The 27,184-nt window shown below is 40.1% G+C and overlaps 2 protein-coding genes and 1 long non-coding RNA gene across 3 annotated transcripts; all 3 read left to right on the top strand.

Annotated features, from left to right (window-relative positions):
- Window positions 1–746: 746 nt before the first annotated feature.
- mapk13 (mitogen-activated protein kinase 13) lies at window positions 747–11,031 on the top strand. The gene is made up of 12 exons (XM_079676724.1): window positions 747–1,051; window positions 2,730–2,859; window positions 2,998–3,056; window positions 3,847–3,952; window positions 4,520–4,549; window positions 6,077–6,124; window positions 6,544–6,658; window positions 7,615–7,686; window positions 8,184–8,263; window positions 9,006–9,084; window positions 9,532–9,705; window positions 10,631–11,031. Exons 1-12 carry the CDS (start codon window positions 939–941, stop codon window positions 10,714–10,716), a joined length of 1,092 nt encoding a protein of 363 aa, XP_079532850.1. The 5' UTR covers window positions 747–938; the 3' UTR covers window positions 10,717–11,031.
- A 989-nt stretch (window positions 11,032–12,020) lies between these two features.
- Window positions 12,021–23,450, top strand: brpf3b (bromodomain and PHD finger containing, 3b). Its single transcript, XM_079676723.1, has 13 exons — window positions 12,021–12,443; window positions 13,480–15,023; window positions 15,196–15,352; window positions 15,563–15,694; window positions 16,071–16,199; window positions 16,891–17,203; window positions 17,830–18,114; window positions 18,817–19,404; window positions 19,952–20,033; window positions 20,120–20,208; window positions 20,362–20,456; window positions 21,167–21,321; window positions 22,154–23,450. The coding sequence occupies exons 2-13, from the start codon at window positions 13,504–13,506 to the stop codon at window positions 22,335–22,337; spliced, it is 3,729 nt and encodes a 1,242-aa protein (XP_079532849.1). The 5' UTR covers window positions 12,021–12,443; window positions 13,480–13,503; the 3' UTR covers window positions 22,338–23,450.
- A 675-nt stretch (window positions 23,451–24,125) lies between these two features.
- Window positions 24,126–26,980, top strand: LOC307035908. Its single transcript, XR_013807235.1, has 3 exons — window positions 24,126–24,259; window positions 24,783–24,939; window positions 25,045–26,980. It is a non-coding gene; the product is annotated as an uncharacterized lncRNA (long non-coding RNA).
- The last annotated feature ends 204 nt before the right edge of the window (window positions 26,981–27,184 follow it).

Raw genomic sequence — 27,184 nt, 5'->3', positions numbered from 1 at the left:
TTTTCCATCAGATGCATGAAAGTCTAAGTTAAATGTTTTTTCCAAAAGGAAAAGTACATGAGCCTACATGTTAGTAGTCCTCCAGGCTTTTTTGTCTGCCGTAATACAATGACGCTACTGACACTCTGTGGTGCTGATTCAAGCTAACTAAATGTAGGCAAGTTAAGACAGGAAGTGCAATGATACGGCCTTCACAATAACGTTTAAAAGTACAAAAAAAGTAAACTTAAAGGTGGGGTAGGTAATTTTGGAGAAACCAGCTCGAGTGCGCTAGAATTTGAAAATAAACAGCCGGGAAAAATCTGCCACTTCCTTACAGACAGAGCACAACACACACGAACGCACACATGACCAATGAGAGCACGAGATAAATTTGTGCACAGATGGAAGGCTGACAGGCAGGTATGCCATCCAGTTATTTTTGCCGGGCCGGCTAAAATGATTGGTTGTGCTTTTTACAGCGCAACGGCTTCCACAGATTATTTGTTTTAATGTATATAGTCAAAGCATGGCATATATTCATTGCTATCGGGATGTTAAGAGCATTCCATGGAATACAACAAAAAGTGTTTCTGAAATAAATTACATAGGGCCTACCCAGTGGCGTAACTATCGACGGTGCAGCCGGTGTAATTAAGAAAAATCTAATGATAAAGCTATAAAACAAGAAAGCCTAACAATATCTCAAATAATAATAATAATAATAATTATATAATATATTAATTATTTATTGTCATTTATGGACATTTCGCGCATTATGTTGTCAAGCTGTTTGCTTCCTCCCACATTATTTTGAAAACCTCTTACTAGGGAAGTTGGTTGTATGTAATGCTGTCTCGCGCTACAGTAGTGTATTGCTTTACCTTTTGAATAAGTGAACGGCTTACAAGAAGAAGAAGCATAACTTTTTTTCATAGCTTCGCCTTTTCCTCTACGTTATGGAGGCTCGGGCTCATTTCTACCGTGAGGAAATCAACAGCACGGTGTGGGAAGTCCCGGAGAAATTCACACGGCTCAAACAGATAGGAACCGGGGCGTACGGCTCGGTGTGGTGAGTGTCGTCTACCTTAACGCTGTATCAAATGTGTGTCGTAGTTTGAAGCTGACTGTGTGTAAACACTGCTTGGTCTGAGAGCCCAGCATTCATAAATGTGAGCTGTACACGCAGCCTGTGGTGGGCCTGGGTTATATCCATAGACTGTATCCTGTAACGTACTGTACACTAACACACGGCCAACACGGACACAGCTATACCTCACACTATATCAAGTAATTACACCTGGTATTTTATACAGCGCATCCTGGCAGCATCATGTGTTAGCGTAAAGAAAACACATTGCATTACCCGTACCTTTTTAATTGATATGCAATGTATGCTGCTATATGTTGCTATTTTAGATTAAATATGGCCACTTTCCACTTTCCTTTCTTCATGCACTCTTTTAAAATGTACAGAAATAGCACAGAGAAGCCACATAAACAGTGCCTATATAGAGGCTTCCTATTTACATGTATATGCATTGCACAGGTTTGAAATGACACAGACACACCCATCACTTAACATTATTGATTTACAGGTACCCTGTTGTTTATCTAGCTGACTGGATGAATATAATAAGTGTAATGGTCAATTAACCTGCAATTTCATACATTTGGTATACTTGTTATTATTTGTGGTATGAAGTATTTTTATTTATCAGTCATATTGCTTTAAGAGATCAAAAACGCCTTTCAAGCCATATGTTAATGATGGACCATTTTAAATCCACGCTAATAAGGATATCTTTAACGTGTCAGATGGGGAAAAGTATGTAAAAGTTGGTTTAATTAAGGCTGCTGTCAAGTTTCATATGGAAAATATCCACATTAAAAAACTTGGAATAATAACCTACACTTTAAGATGTTACAAATACTGATAATTAATGCGTCCAAGTTCCCCCAGCAAAACCCAACCAAAGACATTTTTGCACAGCCACCAATCGATCTTCTCCAGACTTCCATTAATGTTATTATGGTGAATATTTAATTCCTTTATCAATTACAGAGTACCACTGATGTAAGCATTATAGTGTGGGAGTGGTGCTCTGTCAAAGCAAACATATCTGACCTTTAAAGGAAGCACCAGCTGATGAACTTGGATCAAACCACCACCATTAGCTGTATTTTTTACAGATAATGGTGGGGGTTTGATCCATAAGAGCTTATCTCTCATTATTCATCTAGTGTGAAATTAGAACCACAGCAAGGCAAGAACATATTTTTAATGAAAGAAATAACAGTTTCATCACAAATATATGTGTTAGATGAACTGTATTCTTTGTGGATGTTTATCTGGCTTGCTGCGTGTCAAATTGATAATGCAATATCCTACATTTGTGCATCCTCCACAGCACTATGGTGCACAAGAGATGTGTGTCATTTGTGTTGGTGGATGTGGCTCCAAATAGCCTAACAAGCTTGTCCGCCTACGATGTGTTGCCCTGCAGATCACAGCAGACATCACGAGTTGCCAAACATTTACATGTTCATACTAAATAAACCACAGATCCCCCTTCACTCTGTTAGAGTTTGAGTCCCACGTACAGTGCCTTCATCTGAGAACCTGTTTGCTTTCAAGAGTGAAACTCTTTTTCTCACTGCTCTGACTTCAAAAGAGTGAAACCTTAGTGATACTAGAAGAGACATGCAGAGTGCAAGAGAATGACTTGTTTTTCCATCTCCCCTCACAGCTCATCAATAAACGAGAAGAATAAAGAGAAAGTGGCCATCAAGAAGCTCCACAGGCCCTTCCAGTCCGAGATCTTTGCTAAGAGGGCATACAGAGAGCTCAGACTGCTCAAACACATGAAGCATGAAAACGTAGGAATAAATATCACTTTCATAATAAATTGCATAACAATTTTGCATTTTAGACATGATTATATCCTGTTAATGCTTCAACTTATTGCGTCTGCTCCCATGTGTGTAACAGTCACCTCGCTCTTTCATTCCAACCAGGTGATAGGACTCATCGATGTGTTTTCACCCGCCACAACCCTCGATGAAATGCAGGACTTGTGAGTATTATTCCTAATATTAGCAAAGCCATCAGGCTGAGACAGACAGGCACCATCTCTTGAGAGGAGAAGTGTGTGCTTTGAACAGAAAGTGTGACGATGTATGAACAAAGGATCACTTTAATGTTATACACTATATGGCCCAAAGAATGTGGACGCCCCTTTTTACATGTTATTGTCAAACCATGTACTGCTATAAAAACCTGGCCTGTGAAGTTCTTCCACACCAAAGTCTGATAACCATCTCTCTCCATACATTCAACATGTTTTTGTACACTTCATGTTAAAAGGACCTAGCCTAAACACTAGGATCTTATGATATTATTATTCCCTTACTGTCTCAGAGAAATAGAGAAACAATAAGCATACTTATTGGTTGAATTTTTACTTCAAACAAGGGAAACTTTAACCATTTCTCAATTACTAGTAGTTAAGCAAACCACATAAATTAGGGAACATTTTTGAATTGATTACCGTTAGTTCGCAAACGTAGACTTTTGAATGGGCAAATTAGGAGGAAACGGCAAAGATGAAGAGTATAGTGAAGGTTGTATAAACGTTAATGTTACATAAATATACACAAGCACCACAAGCTCCTTAATCAATGTATAGAAAGGAATAGATAACAGCATTAACAGCGTGTGGAAAATATCAGCGAACAGCAAAGGAATAATGTTGACTATTAGTTGTGATCTTTACTGAAAAAGGTTTACATATACCCATAGAGGTGAACATAGTGTGCGTTTCTCTCCATCCACTCTCCTGCTCACCCTCCCCCACTTTTTCTCAGCTACCTGGTGATGCCTTACATGTTTACTGACCTGTCCAAGGTGCGGGGTCACCTCACAGAAGACAAAGTCCAGTTTCTTGTCTACCAGATGCTGTGTGGACTCAGGGTGAGCCGGGAAGCCTAACTAGACTTTGCACAGATTAAACACACAATATGTAATTGTTGTGCCACTCATTTCAATCAAAACGTAATCTTGAAAATAGTTGTTTGAAAGTCTTTAACAGAAGCCGTATTATACAAAGAGGTCTTCTCCTCCAACTGGACATATCGGAGGGCTTCTCCGATTATTACAATCATTTGGTTAAAATACATAGCTAAAACATTTTAAGATCTAAAAAGTGCATGTTGCTTACAACTGGAAGAAAATCTAATAAGATTTGTTGGCAGACAAATGTAAAAAGAAATGTGGGATAATGTTAGCACATGTAACATACAGTAGTTTAAGTTGTTTTCAGACATTTTGATGAGGATAAGTCACATGTTATAGCTTTAATGCACTCTAATTAAACAATAATAGACAATTGTCTGGTGAACTGGCACACTAATAAAACCACCATTTTAAAAAAAAAAAAAAAAAAAAAAGGCACTTTAAAGATAGAATTGCCATACACAATGCATATATTTTGTATGTGACGGCAATAATAATATATGCCCTATCTCTCCCTTTCTGCAGTACATTCACAAAGCTGGAATCATCCACAGGGTATGTACAAGTTCATGTCTGTGTCAACTTTGAAGCTTTGGTAAAAAAAAGAAAGCTTCATTATGATAAAAAATACTTTTACAGGCTGTTATTAAGGCTGTGCAATGTGTGCAGTGTGCAATAATCTGTCTTAGATAGCACACATGCTCATTTCCTGTACTGCAGAAGTACATGGGAATTGTATTTGTCATTGTTATTGCACAGTTTAGAAACCCTGCTCCAACAGGTAAGATGAGTTAACTCTCTGATTTTTTACTGCATGTCTGGAGATGTTAGGCCACACCCGTCAGAACCACTGCCAAGTGGGTGTGTGAGGAGAAGAAAGTCAGGTTAGATAAATACACCACTTATCTATCAGAAAGACAATTCATTAAGATAATATAATAAAAGAAAGATTAATGACGGCCTCTTATCTGTTGCGCATAAAATCTTGCCAAAAAAAACACAGAACATTATTTTTAAATTATTGGTACTGTTCAAGGGCATAAAGTTCTGATTTGTGTGGGATTTCAAAATGCAACATCTACTGTTAAAGGGCCCTGTTATGCTATGGGGGACTTCCCTTTCCTGTAGTATGTTCTATAGGTTTTTGTGCATGTAACTGGTCTGCAATGGCCAAATTCCTAAAGTTCCCTAGAGTTTCTCTCCCACACACTCCCCCCCCCCCCCCCCCCCCCCCTGCCTGAAGCATCTCCATTGTAGACCTTTGTTTACTTTCGCAACGTTGTGAGCTCACTGTGTAACACTCGCACTCCAATTGGCTAGCACTCCATCACAATGTATGTGATAGGCTAAGGTTCAGTACATCTCTAAGTGGTTGACCAATCACAACAGAGCCGGCCAGCTAACCAATCAGAGCAGACTGGGCTCTGGTTTCAGACAGAGGGTGAAAAGAGGTGCTGCAGCACAGGCAGTATGAGAACAATAAAGAGCTTTTTGAACATTAAAGCATGGAGACATGTCACTGTAGAGGCACAAAACAAATATGAACCTGGAAACGAGCATAATAGGGCTCCTTTAAATATATATTTTTGTTTTCCTTGCAGGAAGGTAATGATTATACAAACACAAAAAAATATTTGTCTTAAGGAATTTTTTATATGTGGTGGTTGATCTCTTGATCAGCTAACTGTGTTTTTGTGAATGTGTGTTTAATCTCCAGGAAATATGATCATGCACGCTCAGTGTTACCCTGCAATTACTCTTGTAACTCCTATCGCAGTAAAGGAGTTATCAACACTCACTAACAGCGCGGCCCTTATCACACCTTTTGTCCCAGTATTTTATGAGTGACTCTGCAGAAATGCTGATGTGAGTTTCATGGTCAGCTTATAGTTGAGTCACAACAAAGAATCCCTGTTTTAAATCCCCGCAGTATACAGACATAAGGCTGAGCTACGGGAACTACAAGCACTAAGGCTCTTCTCAGCCCCTGCAGTGATACTACACATTACAAGCAGTATCCTTTTCTGTTAATCTCTATGTGCAATACACAACCCTCACTCAGCAGCTCATTCTCTTTTACAGGATCTTAAGCCTGGAAACTTGGCTGTGAACCAAGACTGTGAACTGAAGGTTTGTACTTCTAAGGATTACATCAGAAAACATGACAAAGCTGAAATGATGCTGCTGCTGCTGCTGCAGCAAGAAAATAATTGGATTCAGCAGGTTTCAAAGAAAGTAACAAAGTACAAGATAAACTTGAAAATCAGCAATATACGGGAAACAGGACATGGAATAAATAACAATTGTTGCCAAAAATGTCTCTAGTGATGCAAAATGGTTAAATGTTTAAAAATGTTTATGTATGAAAACATCTTATGATGGGAAAATGTGAACCATTATGATGGATTCTCTATGCATTTTAGGAAGTGTCCACTGATATGCATGCACAAATGAAACACCTTTTCAAACAATTCATTTGACAGACATATTTTGTGAATATTCTGTGTTCACGTTCCAGAGTGTGATCTGTGTTTTTGCTCACCGTGCAGATCCTGGACTTCGGGCTGGCTCGCAGTACTGACGCTGAGATGACAGGCTACGTGGTGACCCGTTGGTACCGGGCGCCTGAGGTCATTCTGAACTGGATGCACTACACCCAGACTGGCAAGACAATCGTAGCTGTTACTCATTCTCACCTCCGTCCCTGCTGTCGGCTCAGTATGGAGTTGGCCTGTTCGGTGCTGTAACTGTTTGTCGTGTGAAAACATGCCAACTCTAGTTACAGGGCTTTCTTTCTTTGAGGCTGGCTTGCATGGTACGCTGTGGGTCAGCAGCTTCTATAATCCTGTCGTTGAAGCTGCATCGGTGTCATTTTGACTATCAATCTTTTACGACCCTTAATCTGTTAGCAGTTGACCGAGATGGATCTGACAGCAGCCTGAAAGTGCTGAGACTCCATGACAGAGCTGTCAGCTCAATGAAACTGACTTTCTCAGGATTTATGTGTCTTTATGAGATAGTGGGATTGCATTTTGTAAACAGCTCCCGCAGAATGGAAAGTAGCACAGAAAGCAACTCTGGCAAATTGACACCCTTAGTAGCATTAGCACAATATATTCTGCACTATGGTGAATAGGAACTTGCTCTGATGTATAAATCCCATCTTCCTCATTTGTATTGCACTGAGCATAACATTTTTTTATTTGACCTGTAGTTCTATTGTTCTATATTGAATGCTAGGTGTGAGTTGCAGAGTAATGTATCTGATGTCAAAGTATCTGCCTGGACTTAAATGTAAAATAACTATAATGCATTGGATTGAGATTTAAAAACTCAACAGCAGTGTTTCTTTTCAGAAATCCGGTCCCAGTTACTCAAAAGAATCCAAAGGCCTTGTTGTGAGCAGTTTCATGTAGGAACTATTTACTTTCTACCACACTACAATTGTCTGTCGTATGACCGCTCAGAAGGAAGTGTGCATGGATATATTGGAGAAAAGGCAGCCATCTCTACGGCACATATCTCCAACACACTGCAACTCACACCTAAACAATTTACACTTGTGTTAATGAGTATTCTGCCCGGGTGCTTACTCACATATTTCTTTTTTTTCATTCTAGTGGACATCTGGTCTGTGGGCTGCATCATGGCAGAAATGATCAATGGAAAAACCCTTTTCAAAGGGAGAGACTGTATCCTTTCATCAGCCCTGTCCATGTACTGGACTTTTAATAATGTAATGTAATGTGAATGTGCTGAATGATTCCCGAACGACAGGTCATCAAGTTTTAATTTCACTTCATTAAATCATTGTAATATTAAAGGTGATGAAGCCACTTTATTAAACATTGACAGCTTTATTTGATGATGGGAACTATAAATAAGGTGCAGAAGGGAACACAAATCACAGTATATTACATTCAGCAAAACCCCTTCCCTCAGGCAGCATCCAAGGCAGCTGCTACTGCACTGTATAACATACTTTTCCTGCATATTTAATATTATCTTCTGATGTTCTTTTTTGCACTTTACTGATGTATAGCATCTTAAAGCGGTCACTTGTGGCTTTCAATTTATTTTATTATTCTGTTTTATAGACCTCTGGGAAAATCCTACTTTCTACTGCTACTGAATGGATGTTATTGATTACCTGGTTAAAAAATCCTTGATTTTAACCCTTTATTACCAGACATGGACCAGCTGACTCAGATCATGAAAGTAACTGGAGTTCCTGGATCAGAGTTCGTACAGAAACTGGACAGTCCAGAGGTAGGTCAAACTACCTTATGTGTATGTTAACAAATGTATATTTACGTCTTGAATCTACAGTTAGCTGGTTGCGCAACAACTTACTGATATTTGGCCTTTTTTACCTGTGGTGGGACTAAAAGTATGAGGTTTGTCCTGAGGGTTGCAGCAAGGGTTTATGGAACATACAGTTATTTAAAGACATGGAATTGAATCGTCAACATATTTATTTAATCCATGTACCTCAAGTAACTGCTTAAACATATGTCTCAGTCAATCTGAAGCAATCTTCATCTATTCAGGAATTTGTCATATAAATATAAAATATATATAAAAACATGGGATCATTATGTAAATATGCATAATCATGCACTAATCTAAAAATGTGTGGCTTACCTAGACATAAGAAGACAGAACCATCCTATACAATACAGTTCAACGTCACCAAAGTTAATTCAATTATGCAATGACTCCTTGAATTTTACAGTATCAACGATATCGCCTGCACACTGCAGCAGTAGATTACTCATAAGCTGATAGCTGTTTGGAAAATATAAAACAGTGTATTGATTCCCTCAGTCACAGTTCCTGATCAGTTGAAATGCATGTAATTGGAATAATTCTAGTCCATAACCAAAATAAAATACGATGTCTGCCAAATGAAAACAATAAAGCCTGAAGCTGGTACTTTTATTTGCATTATAATGAGGTACAAATTAGTTTTTGATGCTTAATTGTAACCATCTTTTATTTTTTAAAACAGGCCAAAACCTATATTAAGGCCCTTCCTCGCTATCCCAGAAAAGACTTCTCAACGTTGTTCCCCAGAGCCAGTGCAAAGGGTAAGTTCAGACACAGCCTTTGCTCCACAAACAGTATTTGCACCCTTTTAACACACTGTAAGAGCCACTTAAACATTATTTGGCTAAATGTTATTGTTGGCATGATCGATTACATAGTTGTTGAATATCATTTATGAATACCAACGTTTTTGCTAGGGTTATGTTTCTGTTTGGTTCTGTGGTAATTCACAGAGATCAAACCTCTCAGGATGGTCAAGAAAAGGACACATTCTCTTAGTTGATCATCTTGGCATTAGCGGAATCTATTCTTTTTGGAAACAGCTTAAACTGTAACAATACGTAGACACTGAGCCAAAAGTACTTTGAACTTGTATGTATAATATAATATTCTCTGTAGTATTGTCAGTAAAAAACACTCATTTACATTTTTCTGCATTTATTTTTGATGAAGTTGTGGCAATATGTTGTGCCCTTTACTGTGGGCAGGGATCGACCTGCTGGAGAAGATGCTGGTTCTGGACGGGGACGAGAGACTTACAGCAGAGCTAGCTCTGGAGCACCCATATTTCGACGGCCTAAGAGACCCAGACGACTTACCTTTACCCAAGCATTATGATGACAGCCATGACAATGCCACATTGACCCTGGATGAGTGGAAACGTAAGCAAAAAAGAATATTAAAAGATGCTATCATAATATAATCAATGAGCAGATTTGTTTAGTGTTAATGTACATTACTAATCAGTTATGGCCTCATTATAAAATATTAAAAGAAGTAACTAACTGTAAATGTTAGCCATATTAAATCATCTACTCCAACTATCACTATACCTACCTCCTGTTGCAGGGCTTCTGTTAATAGGATAGTTTGGATTGTTGTTGGTTTGTATACTTATAATAAAACAGTAGATGGCGGTAGGCCCCTAGTTTGTAAAACAAGAGTATCAGTTTATGAACTCTAAATTTAGAATATTTTCACTGCTTTATTTTGCCATCAGACAGCCCTTTAAGACGGTAAACTGAATCCGTATGCTATTCTCTCTTCTAAGCCAACAGACTCCATGTACAAAATAATTCATTTTAACTTTCAGAACATAGGAGTTGCTGTTGTATTACTGGCTCGAATCAATTCCTTTGTTGGTTTTATTGAGTGACTTTGATGAATAAGAATCAACACTTTAAAACATCACATTTGCGCAATCACAGAAACAAACCAACCAGTTAGCAACGGACCAGCAACTTCTGATTAAAGCAGGGTACAATTAATGTCAACACGTAAAAATAAAGCCGTGAAAATATTCAATAATTTGATAGAATTATGGGAATAAAATATGTCTTGCTGCTGCCCAATTCACAGCAGTAAATAGTTTCCGCTTCCTCAAACTGGGGATGTGCCGACCGCCATTATTACAAACTATGGATAAATACCTTATACAACCATACTTCAAACTTAATGAAATCTTTCCCTGTATCACTTGCGATGTATAATTGTTGTTAAGAATGAATATGCCTTATAATGGATTTCTGTTGAAATGGGGACATGGTGGACATAACAAAAATAAATGTTTTCCCTCTGCGCCCACAGGGTTGTGCTTCAAAGAGGTGAAAAGTTTTGTGCCGTTCCCACGACGAGACTCCAAGAGAAAAAATACCCTGACTATGACTCCGTGACCCAATGAATGTCTTGTAACTACTGATGTCCCAACCTAGAACACATACAGCCAATGGTGCCCTTGTATATTGCAGCCATGAATTCACTTTTACTCTGGATATGTTTAGATTTTGAATCAGTGTTCAGAGGAGGGATTTTATTAAAACTCACAACTTTTTATTTTTGTGTAGTTTTTTCCCAAGTGTGGATTTTCCTTCATGTTACACAATCCCTATCAGTGGGTTGCCTTGCAAATGTATTGTGACAAAATATCACAGGGTTTACTGTAAGATTTACTGTAATGTTGTTTTCCAATAAAACAAGATATGTTCTCATTTTTGTTCTTGATGTGAAAACAGCTTTGTTATACGTTCTATATTAAATAATCATCGAGGAACAAGTCTGGGTTTCGCCAATAAATTCTCTGAAAACTGAAACTGCTAACGAGCTAAGACCCCAAAATATTAGCAGTTAGCCTACTGTGTGAAATGTACTCAATGTTACCTGGAATTGGTAGCCAATAAGGTGCATGATATTGAGAACAACAAGTAGTGTGTATTCATGTCTCTGCTAAATATGCTCTATTATAACTTCTTTAAGTGTACACCAAACCATAAGCTTTTAAATATGTAATGACTTAGCTGGTACATTAAAAGGCTGCTTCATGACATATAATATTCTTTAGGCTAAGGGGTACACATTTTGAATATTATTTAGGGTACGGGTTGCACATTTAGAATACAGAAAGCTGTACTAACACCAATACCTGACTGATCTGTCATGGCACTGTTGAGTATCTTGCGCGCGAAAATCATGGCCTGGTCATGTCAAAGGGGTGGGCTAAACTTTTAGCAAACTGCTGTTATTAAGTTAACATGAAGTAGGCTGTTTCGGCGTCACAATAAAATATATCATGAGAACTCATTTTGCGCATTTCTTCCATTAAGACCATTAAGACCCTTTAAAGTTCTACTTCATTTGAAAGTTATTTACATTGGACATTTTAAAAGAAAGATTAATACAAGCAAAACGTAATATGAGTGCATAATACGAGTGATTTAAAGTAAATTACAACAACCACATGTATAATAAAAACAATGGGGGAAGTATCTCTGCATTACGCAGACCCGGAGTGCCTATACCTACTACCATACTGCTCTTCCAACTTCTGCCACATTTCAATACATGTTTTGACAACAACATTCATTTATTTTTGACTCTATTCCAATAATATACTGGGGTAAGGATATGCTGGCAGGAGGGAAAAAATAAGTGTATTTAAATGTCGTCTTATTTTGAGTTGTTCTAATCGTGAAACATTCAAACACTTAATGTGCCAATAAGGACTTTATTTTGAAACATCTACCCGGAAGTCCTATGATTTTATTCTTGCTAATGTCGGTGTACATACTCAGGATCCCAAATAGCTAGCCAGCTAACCGAACGGGGCTACAATCTCTCCTTCTGACAAAATGATGTCGACAAAACGCTGTTATTAATGCAAATGTACCGCTCGTGTTCTCAGTAAGCCTTTGGGATTACCTCCCAAACGCCGTCTTGTGAAGAAACGGAGGCGGTATAAAATAGCTATATTCACCGGCGCTGCCAGTAAACTGTAGCTGGCTAACGGTAGCTAGTAGCTTCGAGAGTACAGCAAGTAAGGCGGCTGGCTGGTCAACCATTACTGTGGAAGCGGCTTCAGACCGCCGGCTGTCGAGCTACCTGTGTCAGTCAGTTGCCATAATAGGTAAGATGGTTCAAGTTTGCTACGCACTGTTTATTTATTAAAGAGTGGCTTAAAACGGTTAATCCCCTTTTAACCTAGCAACGGTTTAAGTTGTTATGCGCCTTGACTATGGCAAAATATAACGAGGCAGATAATGTTAGTTATGCCAATCTTTTAAAGTTAGCAGGTTAGCTAGCTGATATATTTGACTACTTCTCTCGGCACTTTTTTTTTACCAGAGTAACGTACGGAAATACTGTCACAATGATGTTCCTTTTTCATCCCGACTTGACAATACAAAGCACTGCATCCGCATTCCAAATATGTAGTTTAAATGAATCTAAAGAAGAGCTTTTTATAGTGTTTTTAAACTGTAAATATGGCTGACATTTTACGCTCGAAATAAGGACACTGATCTGTTGAGACCGCATTATTCTTAAAGCTGATTGGCTCAGACGAGGATCAGTCAATTCTTCCTCAAAGCTGATTGGATGCGCTTATTGCGTTGTGCCTAGCCCTGATAGTAGTTGCCAACAGTTTATGAGATAAAGTCAAGAATGATCTACATATTTTTATTTGCCATGTGTTTACTGTCAGTGAAACGTTTGGCAGTGTTCAGCTGTCAATGCATCGATCTATTCATGTAGCCACTTGGATTGAGTGAGTAAAGAGTTCTGCGAGTTGAGGTGTGTGAAGGAATGTTTACACCAGCCCTGCCTAATAACACTGTGCAGCAACATTCAAGCTATGCCAGGGATGTTTTGAATGACTTAATATGTCAAGAAGGCATGAAATATGTTAATATTTCAGTTTCATACCGTCGTTGTGGCAATGGCATTAGATATTGCTTATTTCTGTAAATATATTAGGAACACAAGGGGGATTAAAGCTGTTCAATAAGTCTAACTAGATAAGAATACAGGTTTGCTTCACAATTATTATGACATAATAATCTACAATTCATCATGAAATGCTTAATGTTGTTCAGAATATGTTATTATTATTAACAGACTGACAATAATGTTTTCTCATATTATTTCTGCTTTTAAACCTACAGGAGGTACATTGTGATTGGTGGCCTATGAGGAAGCCACGTCGTAAAGGCCAGGTGGCCGCAGGAAGTGGGGCTGATGTCAGGAAGTCCAATGGGACGGTTGGCGGGCGTGGGGGTGCCCGCCAGCGATCTCCATCCCCTTACAGCCTCAAGGCATCTCCGAGCAGAGAAACCCTTTCTTACACCCAGGCCCAAAAGGTAGTAGAGGTGGAACTAGATGGTAGGCTTCACCGCATTTCTATTCTGGAGCCTCTCGAGGTCATTACCGATGATGAGATGATGGCTCAGGACATAAGTGAGTGTAACAGCAACAAGGAGAACAGTGAGCAGTCATCATCTCCCACCAGCAGTGTCCGCAAACCCCCCACACCCCGAGGACGCAGGAAAGACTCCAAATGTCCTGTCAAATCGCCTTCCAAAAACCACTGTACCAATTCTCATCCCCAAACAGCAGAAAAGTTAAATGCATCACACCATCAGCACATGACTCTCCCTGAACCTAAGTTTCATGTGCTAGAAACCTTCAAACCGGTCGAGGCTCCTCCTCTACCTGCCGCATATTACCGCTACATTGAGCGCTCAGCTGAGGATCAGGAAGCTGAGGCACAATATGACATGGACGACGAGGACACCGCCTGGCTGGAGATGGTCAATGCCGGCCGGATGTCGGCGGGATACTCAGCTGTCAAACCGGACACTTTTGAGCTGCTTGTTGACCGACTAGAGGAGGAGGCGTACCGGGAAGCCCGCAGCCGGGCGCCCTCCCAGAGTGCTATTGACGACGATGCCTTCTGCTGCGTGTGCCTGGATGATGAGTGCCTCAACAGTAATGTTATCCTTTTCTGTGACTCCTGCAATCTGGCTGTGCACCAGGAGTGTTACGGTGTTCCCTACATCCCTGAGGGCCAGTGGCTCTGCCGCTGCTGCCTCCAGTCCCCTCAGAAACCTGTTGACTGTGTTCTATGTCCGAACCGTGGTGGTGCATTCAAGCAAACAAGTGACGGACGCTGGGCTCATGTGGTCTGTGCCATCTGGATCCCTGAAGTGTGCTTTGCCAATACAGTTTTTCTAGAACCAATAGAAGGGGTTAGCAACATCCCCCCGGCACGCTGGAAACTGACCTGCTACCTGTGCAAACAGAAGGGCCGCGGTGCATCAATTCAATGCCACAAGGCCAACTGTTACACTGCGTTTCACGTCACATGTGCTCAGCGCGCTGGCCTGTTTATGAAGATCGATCCTGTGCGAGAGACAAACGTTCACGGGACAACGTTTTCTGTTAAGAAGACTGCGTTCTGTGTGGCCCATTCACCTCCTGGACAAGAGGCCGTCTCAGATGAGGAGAGTGAAGGAAGAGTGGTGGGCAGCAGGGGGAGGGCCAGTAGAGGACGAAGTGCCTACACAGATGGCCCTGTTACACCAAAAAAAGGCAGGAAGTCGGAAGATGGTGCCAAGAATGACAAAAAGAAAGGGAAGAAGGGCGCAGAGGCAATAGCGCAACAAAGTTCATCACCACAAGCCACAGTGCCTCAGATACCCACAAGCAGGTTGGATTTATTTTTTAATACAAGAATGTTGTCTGTTGGTCAACTAAAATGAAATGTTTTTTTGTTCTGCTAGCTAATTTAAATACACAAATAAAAACATTTCTTTGGAGATGCATAATCTGATGTCTGTCTTGTTGAAATTAAGACCCCTTCATCCATCTCGTTTTTACAGGCTGAATATCATCTGTAAAGGAATTATCTTTCAAAGGAAAAACCAGTTCACCCATAGGCTGCATAACTACTGGCTGCTGAAACGTCAGTCCAGGAACGGTGTGCCGCTGATTCGCTGTATGCACTCTAATGTCCAATCCCAAAGGATTACTGAACAGGTCAGGGTCGCACACTGTTCTACACTCTGTGACATTTTCAGTACTTTACTGATAATAACCATAATTGGTGATTTGCGTTGCTGCACATTTCTATAACCATTGTCCTACCCAACTATTTCCAAAATGCATTGAATGCCCTTAGTTACATCTCTGATACAGTCACTATACAACAGAGCTGAAAATAATAAATGTTATTTGTGTACTTGGTAGCCCGAGGTGGATGAGAAGGTTTCTGCTGCCAGAGAAGCACTGAGGTACTGGCAGAAGCTGCGGCATGATCTTGAAAAAGCCAGGCTGTTGGTGGAGCTCATCCGAAAGAGGGAGAAACTCAAACGGGAACAGGTGACATATGAATATCAAACACTCACAGGCAACTAACTGTATTTCATTGTTCTGTTTTTGTAATGTATCTGTTACCTATTTACAAGCATCAGGAAACAAATATATTTTTTTATACAGATGATGTACTGGACCTCCAGTGGTCTTTGGATGTTGAAATGTGACCAGTTGTAAACACAACTTGATATTCTGGTCTGCTTTGGACATCTTTGTAGAAATAGATAATGTACTGTCTCTTACAAAAAACAATTAGCTAGTTTCCTTCACAAGTATCGCCCCACACTGCTTCCCTTCACTTTAGCATTTAGGCAGTCTGTATAAAACTTGTTTCAACTTTCACATATGGTGACGTTGAATGTTTATCCCCTCACAACTGCAGGTCAAATTTCACCAGGAAGCTCTTCAGATGCAGTTGACCCCAATGTTGATGCTGCTCCGCTCCACTCTGGACCAACTACAGGAGAAGGACACAGCTGAGATCTTTGCAGAGCCAGTAAACATCAAAGAGGTCAGACATTACACTGCTTCAACACCAATTACAAAGTACAGATGCAAGCAGGATGTATAGAGTTGTGACGTGGAATGACATTTTTTATTTAATTGACATGCTCAGTCTTACTTATCAGAGAAGCTTTTCAATATCCTAGATAATGTTAAGACCCTATAGGTTTATGTTCTTTCCCCTCTGTAAATCTTACCTTCATTCAGGCAAATTAGAAAGAAACGCTAATCCAGATATTTAAAGTGAACAGATTTAAGCCATATATTATAAATCAGTTGTCTCAACAGCATACTCTTTATTTCCATTTGAGGTGCACATGAATCATTGAATGCATGGTTATGAAATTATACCTTGTAGAAAGCCATCTACCTTTTTCCAATTTTAGGCAAAGTATGTTCAATCTTCTTAGCTAGAACCAGATATTTTATAATATAGTTCTTTATCTTTTATATTGACAATTTTACTGTGTCTTGCCCATCAAAGCTGCCAAAGCACTGCACCTGTAAGTTATGTGACATTTGTAGGGGTGGGGGGTGAATGGGACTTTCACTTCCTGGATCAAGGATGCCCGATGTAGCACCTCATCCATCGATAGCCTTTTCCACCTGTCCTATTATTTACACTTGAACTCATTTGTATTTGTTCCTACCAATACGTGTCCATTCCTCTCAGTAACTGCAGTTATGTCTCCCCTCAGGTCCCAGACTACCCAGAGTTCATCAGCCAGCCCATGGACTTTTCCACCATGCGCTCTAAGCTTGAGAGTCACGCCTACCGCTCACTGTCTGACCTGGAGACCGACTTCAACTTGATGGTGTCCAACTGCCTCCTCTACAACGGGAAGGACACCGTTTTCCATCGGGTAGGGCTACGTCTCAGAGACTTAGGGGGAGCCGTACTGCGCCACGCCCAGCGCCAAGCCACCAACACCGGCCTGGACCTGAACACCGGCATGCACCTCCTAGAGTCGCCGCAGAAACGAGACTTTTACAGCTGCACCTGGGAGGATGGTGAGTCACAGTGCTGGAAATACACATGTGATGTTAACACCATTTGTTCTTTAGATAGGGGTCTTTATATACTGTATTCCTCTCATATGATATGATGCATACATTGATGTAAGGTCTAGTCCAGTGCATTTAAGAAAAATATTTATTTTCAACAATAATGCAACAAAACACAAAGTTGATTTAATGGGATCAGAATTCAATTCAGCTTGGATTCAGTTTCAGATATGGTATACAATTTAACTTTTTTTTGGCAAGATTGCAGGAGGTTGTATATTTAACTGGGTCTTCTTTTTCTAAAAACTGTTTCCACATAGAATCTGTTGGGGATCTGTGGTCTTGTATCAATCTTCTTCAATTTACTGATGTGTAATTATTTAAACATGTATAATCATAATATACATTTTTTACTGGCAGGTTTAAATGTGCCAATCAAGAATTCACAATATACTGTGTCTTTAGACAGTTTACCTAGCTTTGGCAAACTGAAAAGTGATGTAGAAGTATCTTTTTATTGCAGTTTTGAGTAGTGAGTTTGGTTCAGAGATAATAGATGTCTTGTTTTCAAATGATTTGCTCTTTAGCACACTGCCAGTGTTAAACTCATGTTTGTGTCCTGTTGTGTGCAGTTGACAGTGTGTTGGACCCAGACAACCGGCTTCACATGACCGTGGAGGAGCAGCTGAAGGAGCTGCTAGAAAAGATGGACTTTGTCTCCTCCATGCGATGCAGCGGCGCCCGAACCCGACGCGTCCGCCTGCTTCGTCGGGAGATCAACAGCATCCGCCACAGGCAGGGCCAACCCTCCCGCCACAGCCTCCTCAACGGTCATCTGAAGGAAGAGGACGAGGATGAGGAGGAAGATGACGACAAAGATGCCAAGGCAGACAACAGCCTTTTGTCTTCGGACAAAGGTGGGTGATGAAAAGCACATCAACAGTATGAACATTGCCAATGCATGCACCTTTTTAAAGCCTCTTTTTTTTCTTTTTCTTTTTTTTTCTTTTTTTTTTATGAGACCAGTTGTAAACATGAGCTAACAGAACATTGTCCTCAGGTAATTGAGCCAGGGTCCCCCCCACGCACCAACCCCAACCACCCCACTGTCTCCAGTCTAGTAAGTAGGGGCCCACAGAGTCTCGTTAGCCATGGCTGCCTCACAACTCCTCTCTCCCAGTGCACTCTATGTCTGCACCTTCTATACTTCACTCTCATGGACTCACCACTCTCCATTGGCCACGTAGTCATGCCATGTCATCCCACTTCTGACTCCAGACTGCTCCAGTCAAACAGTCTCTTGCTGCCGTAGAGGAGGTGGGCAGAACACCTGTGATTTGTGTCAGTCATTAAATACTGCCATGTTACCATGTTGCTGGTGTACAGTTGTGAGAGCAAAGTTAATATTCACTCGTCTTGATAAGCTCGTCCATATCTACAGAACGCCCCAACTCCCTTTGGGCTCTGGTTAGACTGTTAGAATGAAAGTGTAACCCATTATGAAGTGACACCATGTGCAAACTACACCACCACATCACACTACATACTAAATGGACATTCATTTGAAATTAACGCTGAGTGAAATTTGAGTTGATTTTTTTTTCTTCCTTATCTTCTAGAAGACGTCAAATCCACTTCTCCCCCAAAACTGGAGCCAACAGGCCCGGCTCCGCCTCCACGCTGCGGAGACGCACATCTGGGGCCTCCCACCCTGCGGCCAATCACAGGGGAGCACCAGCCCTCCAACTGGGCCTGCAAACGCCTCAAGATGGAATGTGAGCCCTCAGACATCACCACAGAGAACTTGAATTGCACGAAAGCACAGGAGCGGCCGGCGTCGCCCCCACCCATTTTGCAGAGCGAAGGACAGGCGGTGGTCAATGGCCTGCCTGAGCTCAGCTCCCCCCCGCGGCCCACCACTGGGGGAGTCGGGCGACGAACCTCTGTATTGTTCAAGAAGGCAAAAAATGGAGCAAAGCTGTTCAGAGAGAGAGACAATCCTCTGCTGAACGGGAAGGGGCCGCAGGACGCCCCCACAGCCCCCAACTCCACAGCCAGTACCCCAGCCTCCACACCTTTGTCCACTCCATCCAAGACCCCACAGAAAAGTCCCGGACCCCCCACCCTCAATGAACAACGGACCCCCAGTCGAAACATGGGCTCAGATAGTGAGCTGGAGAAGACGCCAAACCATACACTGGAACGGGGTGAGAGGCTTTACTTTGTTACATTGGTTTAACATTGCTGTGTTAGAAACTCTTGTATGTCTTGTTTGCTACCAGTGAACATGTCCTATATAATATCTGACAGCAAATCAAAGTGAAGTAATGAATGAAATGTACGTTGCAGATGCTACAGTTTCCCTTCTAAGTAAAGCTAAATGTAGCTACATGTTTGCTTTAAAAACAGGCTTGTCGTCGCTCGTTAAAAAGATAAAGAAGCAGTCTGTAACTTGTATTTTAGCCATTTAAATGTTTTGTTCATCACATCAGGTTTGCATCCTCTTGTTACCTAATCACAGAACAGGAACTCGTTTCTGTTCATTTAAGTTTACCAAATCATCAAAACAAAAGTTCCCTCTACCCTTACACAGACACTTATCTGTGTTTATACTGTGCTGTATTTTTTTTTTATATGACGGTAATGCTGTGTTGTTTTCCTTGCTACTGATATGAGATTCAAGATTGCTGCTCTTGGATGTGCCCGTAACTGTTTTTACCTCCTGGTTTTCTGAGATTTCTCATTTGCTTTCAGGACTAACAAACGGCTTCAACAAGCACAAAGACGGCGGGTCCGACTCTGAGTACAGCCCTTGTCCAGTCCTGCTCAAAGAAATGTAAGACGTGACATATCTGCTGTCAGTGGCTGTGTGGTGATGGTAATGATTAAAATACAATAACAGTACGATGTGCCGTGTTACAGCTGCTCTCCACCCAAACGGAGCCTCGGGAAACCAGCTCTTTCCAAAGTTCCCTTTCTGGATATAGTCAATGGAGACACAGACTACACTGGTATGTTTTTCCTTGCTGTATAAGATTGTATGTCACCCTTTTGTCCCTCCATTTTGCTCACAAAACATCAAAACCAAACACTTTGGCCTCCAAATAAATGACATGTGTCCCGTAAATGTTCTTATTTTCAATAAATATATGTTGCTGCTGCAGGGAACAGCAGCCAGGTGTCTGATGATGGGACGGAGCTGGAGCCTCTGGATCTGGTGTGGGCCAAGTGTCGAGGGTACCCCTCCTACCCTGCTCTGGTAAATCCTTATACTACTATGACTGTTTTATGACATAAGACTATTACTTGTTTAGATTGTTTGCCTTTATTGTAGAGACAGAATGGAAACAGGGTTATAGAGGGGATGACATGCAGGAAAAAAGGCCGCCAGCTCTACCAATACCAGGCGGCCCGCAACTATTACTTTTTTAATAACTTTTTTCATACATTAATATGACTTTTTAGGATATATTACGCATTTTTATTTACTATAGTATGACTTTCTTGTCACAAATGTTTCCTTACGGATGTCCAGTGGTCTCCAGTCAGTGCACTAAGACTGAGCCAGTTCCTTTGCTTTCTTTGCCTTTTCACTTCTATGCAATTTATGGTAAAATCCACTCTAGAATTACTGGAGAAAGTTGGTATTGTGATTGATTTGCATTCAAAAAAAAAAATACCGCGTTGAGATTCAGGATTTACTGCAAGCATTAACGTTGTTTTTTTCTATCACATATAATAATTTGACTTATTTTATGGCATGTTACTTTTTTGACATACTGCTCTCCTTAATATCACTATTAAGTCTAGCTCTTTAAATACTGTATGCACCTTTTGCAACATTTACATAAATGAGCTTGACGGTGATTTAAACCGATGTAGAAACTGAAATAGGAAGAGAATGGCTGTGTGAGTGCAGTGCTAAACAGACTTACGTTTCTTGTGAGACTGACTATGTGTCGGTTCCAGATCATCGACCCAGAGATGCCCGAGGAGGGCATGCTGCACAACGGGGTGCCCATCCCTGTCCCCCCCAAAGAAGTCCTCTGTCTGGGAGAGCAGAGGCAGGAGGAAGCCAACGAGAGGCTTTACCTGGTGCTGTTCTTCGACAACAAGCGGACATGGTGAGGGTCGAACGGACACGTTTACTGCAGAGCTCCTTCTGACACACAGACGGCTAGCCAGGCTGCTGCTGCTCTTAAAAAGAATACTAGATTTGTATTAATTGTTTTTACATGTTTTATTGGATATTGGCCTGTCAATGTCATTAAGCATCATGTGAAGTAATGAAAAAGGTGGTTCTAAACCTTGGGTGTTATGAAATTAGAATTCAAATTGTTACAGTTAAATACCCAGCAAATGATCGAACCTCATAATGCCTAAGTTGCATCCTATACCCTCTACATCAGAAAAGAAACTACACTATGCTTTTCCATATCATTTCAACAATAATGTACACATTTAACTTGCATGGCTCTTGTTTTGAAAGCCCATAGCGTAACGATTAATAAAAGTAGGTCTTTAGAATCGAAACAAGACTAAATCTTCTGATTAAAACTAATACAAATTGACTGAAGTTTCAACAGACCCGAACGTTATATATATTTAGAAATATATATCCCTACATAATAACTAGTTTTTGTAGGAAAATAAAATCCTTGGTAAAGAAGTGTCACTTTAGTTTTTTTAACAAAGACCAATATGTTTCTTGGATCTAATTTAATTTGATATCACATTATAAGCCTATGCAGTTTAATAATACAAATACATTTATTATTATTCAGTAGTTGTTTCATCATTTTATTTCATTTGCTTTTTTGTGGCCTGAATTTTATCTTATTTAAAAATAATGAATATCTGTATAGTTGTTCTGTACATCTTTACATTAAACACAAGGATCAGCATGCAATGGGTCCAAAGCAGTGACATCATCAACCTGTTTCTCTGGTCCTATAGGCAGTGGCTGCAACGTGACAAGGTGACACCCTTGGGTGTGGACGACACAGCGGACAAGCTGCGGATAATGGAGGGACGCAAAACCAGTATCCGCAAGTCTGTCCAGGTGGCGTACGACCGCGCCATGATCCACCAGAGCCGGGTCAGCCACAGCCACGGCTTTGTGACCTCCAACTACCTGTAGGGGGCGAGCTGAGCCCTGAGAGCCCAGTCAGACACTATGCATCTCCCCTTGGTCTTAAAGCAGCAGGTGGAATCTGTATTCACACTGCAATCTGAAGAGGTCGCCACAGCACATAGTCCTGGACTGTCGTACCAAACCACTAGTGTGTGACACACGCACACACAGCGGTGGTGTTTGCCTTCCTGCCGGGGGGGATGAAGTTCCCTTTAGGTCCTGCGTTGCTGCGTCAGTAAGCGTTAAACCCTGTTCAGGGACGTATCGAGGTATCTGCTTACTCCACCTTGATGTGTGGTGGATCAAATGTAAAATAATTCCCCTCTATTTTGTATGATGCTACTGCCAAGGAATCAAATTGTCAGGAAAAGAGATTTGACATATTTATAGAAGACGTATGAATGGATCACTGCCATCTTTTATACAATAGCTTTTTACATTTTAATCTTTTACAAAGACACTTGTATATTATTAAGGCACACTTTGTGTACATATGTATGTGTTTTACCAGGCCCGATTTAATTTAATGTTGCTGTTTTTAAAATGCGTATTTCAATCAAGCTACAGGGACAAAGCGAGGCTGCGTATATTTGCGGAGATGAAATAATTCCTGAAGTGCTGCAGTGTGCTTCGCTCGTCTTTACATCATTTCATTGTGCTGTGTTTGCGTGTACATTGAGAGCATACAACACAATGAGCCATTGTTCTTTATATCTGAATCCTCTTTTTGATACAGAGAGAAATAATTTATTTATGGATGACAGAATTATAGAAATAAAGATATATTGGTGAATTTTGAGAATGAAATCTTATTTAAAACAACAGTGAGGTTTTTAAAGAAATGCAGTCAACATTTTAACAGATTAGATCATGTTTGGTTTGATGTTAACGATGATTTTACTCAAGACCCTCCACCATCATTCACCACTGACCCCCAGAAGATTCTATTTATTGTCCAGAGCCCCATTTGATCAAATGGAAAGATACACCTTATAAGCTTGTAGCACTACCTGCATATTTTACCTGCTCACCAAATATGTTGTCTAAAACATGTTGTCTAAAACAGTATTCCCATATTTGGGAAATAAATGCTCTATTAAAACCTTTTGGGATACTTAACTGCAGTCTTTTTATTATTTAAAAAAAAAAAAGCAAATGTGGGATCAGTTCACACTCTTTCATTATTCAATTATAATCACTTGTTAGATATTTAAATACTGTAAATGCTTTACAAACAATGATTCCCACAGAAATCTCAAACAGTACTGTAACTTCAATTTAGCTCTGTACAACAGTTATAAAAATACCTATACATTTAATTGTTTTGAAAGAAAGACATGTCTAGACAAAAGCTATTATATCATTATTATACGTACTATCCCATTACTTATTGATTACATTTTTTTTAAATGACTGATATGTTTGCCATTCTATACGATTTTGTTTTTGAAATGTTTTCAGAAAGTACTTTCACCCGTACTTTTCCCAGAGCTGCCAAATCTCACCCTTTGAGAGTGAGAGTCACGCAATTTAACCTCTTCACACGCCTCACGCCACACTTGCCATTTCACACGCTTTTCCCCGCCCTCTCACTACTTTATAATTTTTTTTTTTAATTTAATGATATATTTCCATAACTTGTTGCTTGAGGCTTTCCGTTGTTCGAGTCAGGGACAGGGTGAGCCCGCCCTATTCTGCCCCCGATTGGCTGACTGAGATATAACCAATCATCAGCCCCCAACGAAAGGCACCACGTATACAAACCAATCAGAGGCAGCTTAGGGCGGGTCATTGCGTCTCTATCCTATGAAGACAACTCTATGAGAACAACACTTATGGATGAGGAATTGAGAAGTAAACGTGAGATGTCTGTCAGCGCCTCAATAATGCCGTGACTGACATTTTCATCTGAAGCGGGAGGTTAAACGGTAGGTAAACCACTTCATTTTTACAAACACATTTTACAAATATTTTTATTTTTGATGAAGTCAACCTTGGGTCTGACTACGTGAGACTGAACGTTACACAGGCTGCTGGTGAGCAGTGTGGCAGGTTGCTGCGGTGGGTTTAACAACAAACAACCGTGACTAATAGCAGGGTTAGTTAAATAATCATTTATTTGCGTGTGTGAGCTAATGGATACTTGCTATGAGCTAAGGGAATTAACAGTACTGTACCTGTGCTGTTTGCATTTCTGTCGAATAAAAATATTCAATCAATCAAACAGTAACATGTAGCTATCTTTTGAGACTGGATCATTCATTCCTTAACTGTATACTTCGATTTCTGTCAGTTTGTCTATAAGTTTGAAAGTCTGAAAGATGTCAGGTAGACTCTTTGCTCTCGTCACATTTTATTAACATTTTCTTAATAGATTGTAAAGTTTAATGACCACATCTGAAAAACAACCCGATTCAGCTACATTACTTTACCACATTGTGTTATTTTTAGGTTTCCTAAACTTCTCCCATACATCGGACCTGACGAGCGTGACAAACTGAGTGAGGAGTTTCTGGACTACCTGTCCATGGACATTGCCATGCCCGAAGACCCAGCCACGTTCGACATTGAGAGCTTTTGGGGGAACATGGCATCAATGAAGAATAAGGTAAGAATTATTCTGCACCCTTTGAAATACTCATTGACGTAATCAACTTAATTCTATACAAAAATACTTGAGAGTAATTAGGCTTCCTATGTACATTTTTCAAAGGTGACCGGTATGAGCAGATTTGGGAGGCTCTCTCGTATTGCCAAGTTGGTGTTGGTACTTCCACATTCAAATGCTGAACGAGTGTTCTCTGTGGTGGGACTGAACAAAACCTAAACCCGAAACAGTTTGGCTCTTGATGGAACTCTATCATCCATCATGACTGTGAAGATGGCAAACCTTGAACCACAGTGTTTCAAATGGGAGCCCCCTCCCTCTGTCATCAAGGCATCAAAATCTGCCACAAACACCTACAACATGAAACATGTCATGTAAACCAAAACACACAAACAAAGACATGCACTTTTATTTTTGTATAATATATATTATATATATATTATTATTATAATATATATTATATATATATTATTCTGGTTCTAATTTTGTTACACTTAAAAAAAAAATGCACTAAAGGAAAAGGCTGCTATTGTTTCTTAAAAGGCTGCTATGTTTTCTTTATATTGACATTTTATAAATAAATGTATTTTATTTGTCAAACTTTTACTTGTTACAATTGTTACAGTTTTCATTTCTACTTGCTGGTCAATTATTAACACTATACAAGTATGAGGAGGCCGACAGTGCAGGGAGAGCAGCTGGCATGGGGGTGAAGACATCACAACAGTCTTAATGTTCATTTAAATTGAGATATTCCTCTAAATCGACGTAAAAAAAGGCCACATTCTTTTCGTCGGTGGACGAACGCATCATCCCCCGAAAGTCTCACTCCTACGTTTTACTGAAACTTGGCAGCCCTGCTTTTCCCCTTTTAGTTCCGTTAGTGCCAGTGCCTGTTGCGTTTAGTACCCGATCCGTCCCCCTGCCCAATCTGTACTGCGCATGTGCGAGATGGTCCGCCATATTGGAGAACTCTGGACGGCAACCCAGGAAGGGCACTTGACACAGTGGCTCTTGGCAAAGCTGAAAAATAAAACGAGAGAGAGATTAGTTATTATTACAACGTGGCTTCACTATTATTTAACAACTCTTTTTATGAGTTTTTATTTGGGGTTAAGTACATTGTCCGAATAAGTGAGAAATGGATTTAACTTCTGTTAGACAGCCATATGCCATACATTTTTGCATACATTCACAGTAAATATGTATTCAGTTTGATAGCTGTCTAACAGAAGTTAAATTAATTTCTCACTTATTGCGTTTGGACGGAAGCTTTTTTGCGTTTGCGTTAATCCTATACGTTTAGCCGTATGCATCCTCGTGGGGCCGGGGCCTGAGTGCCGGGCACTGAGTACTGCAAAGTACACGGTGTGAACACGGCTTATGTTGGTTTTTAAAATATTTTCATCTATATGGTATTTTCTGATATTTAAGACATAGGGGAGAACGGGGTAAGTTGAGCCAGTGGGTAAATTGAACCACCCCCTGTAATCAGGCAACGCCTTATAGTTGTAATCAAGTGACCATAAATTATGCAAGCTCCACCCATTTCTCATTGCCTGTGAAAGAGAGATACTCATTGTGGTCTGGTAAGTAAAACTTTTTACAAAAAAAACGTTTTTTGCTTGTCAAAATACATTTTAATGTAAAAAAAATTAAAATAAAGTATCCGGGTTTAAACAAATATATTGTATATGTTGATGTGTTGACAGCGTATTAAACCATGTGAATCATTAAGCTAAAGATGACTCTGAATTGTAATGCTAGGCTATTTTTTGTAAAATGGTGGTTATGGGGTAAAGTGAACCATGGGCCTTGGGGTAAGTTGAGTTAGTTTTTCAATGGAGAAATTAATTAAAGTAAGCCAAGTTGATAATAAGAGCTCATTGTAGGCTACATTTAAAGTTGAATTTACCCTGTGTTTGATTGGTAGGATGTATGAAATTGTATCACCATTTGTATGATTACTTTTCCTTTTAACATGTTAAAAAAAATCAATCAATTAAATCGAAATTTATATTAAAAATATTTGAAAAACTAAGCTTGTATTTGGTTTGTTATCTATTGTTTATAGTTACCTTTAAGATTTGTTGTAGGTATGCCCAGGTTTGAACAGGTATGCCCGGGTTTGAACAGTGGTTCAATTTACCCCCTGACCTGGATCAACTTACCCTACACTGGGGCAAGTTGAGCCACAAGACTTTTTTTTTTTAAGAAGTAATATTTTCACTGCCCTTGATCAAAT

This window comes from Notothenia rossii (assembly GCF_949606895.1).
Source record: "Notothenia rossii genome assembly, chromosome: 4".
In the NCBI taxonomy this organism is placed as follows: Eukaryota; Metazoa; Chordata; class Actinopteri; order Perciformes; family Nototheniidae; genus Notothenia; species Notothenia rossii.
Note: the sequence above shows the minus strand (reverse complement) of the source record. Positions and strands in the feature narration are given on the sequence as shown.

Bases quoted from the DNA above. Each gene is read 5' to 3' on its own strand.
- mapk13 (XM_079676724.1), top strand. From the start codon at position 939: ATGGAGGCTCGGGCTCATTTCTACCGTGAGGAAATCAACAGCACGGTG. The intron at 2,860-2,997 runs GTAGGAATAAAT...CATTCCAACCAG, and splicing joins AACACATGAAGCATGAAAAC to GTGATAGGACTCATCGATGT. The intron at 6,125-6,543 runs GTTTGTACTTCT...CTCACCGTGCAG, and splicing joins ACCAAGACTGTGAACTGAAG to ATCCTGGACTTCGGGCTGGC.
- brpf3b (XM_079676723.1), top strand. From the start codon at position 13,504: ATGAGGAAGCCACGTCGTAAAGGCCAGGTGGCCGCAGGAAGTGGGGCT. The intron at 18,115-18,816 runs GTGGGTGATGAA...CTTATCTTCTAG, and splicing joins CCTTTTGTCTTCGGACAAAG to AAGACGTCAAATCCACTTCT. The intron at 20,034-20,119 runs GTAAGACGTGAC...GCCGTGTTACAG, and splicing joins CCAGTCCTGCTCAAAGAAAT to CTGCTCTCCACCCAAACGGA.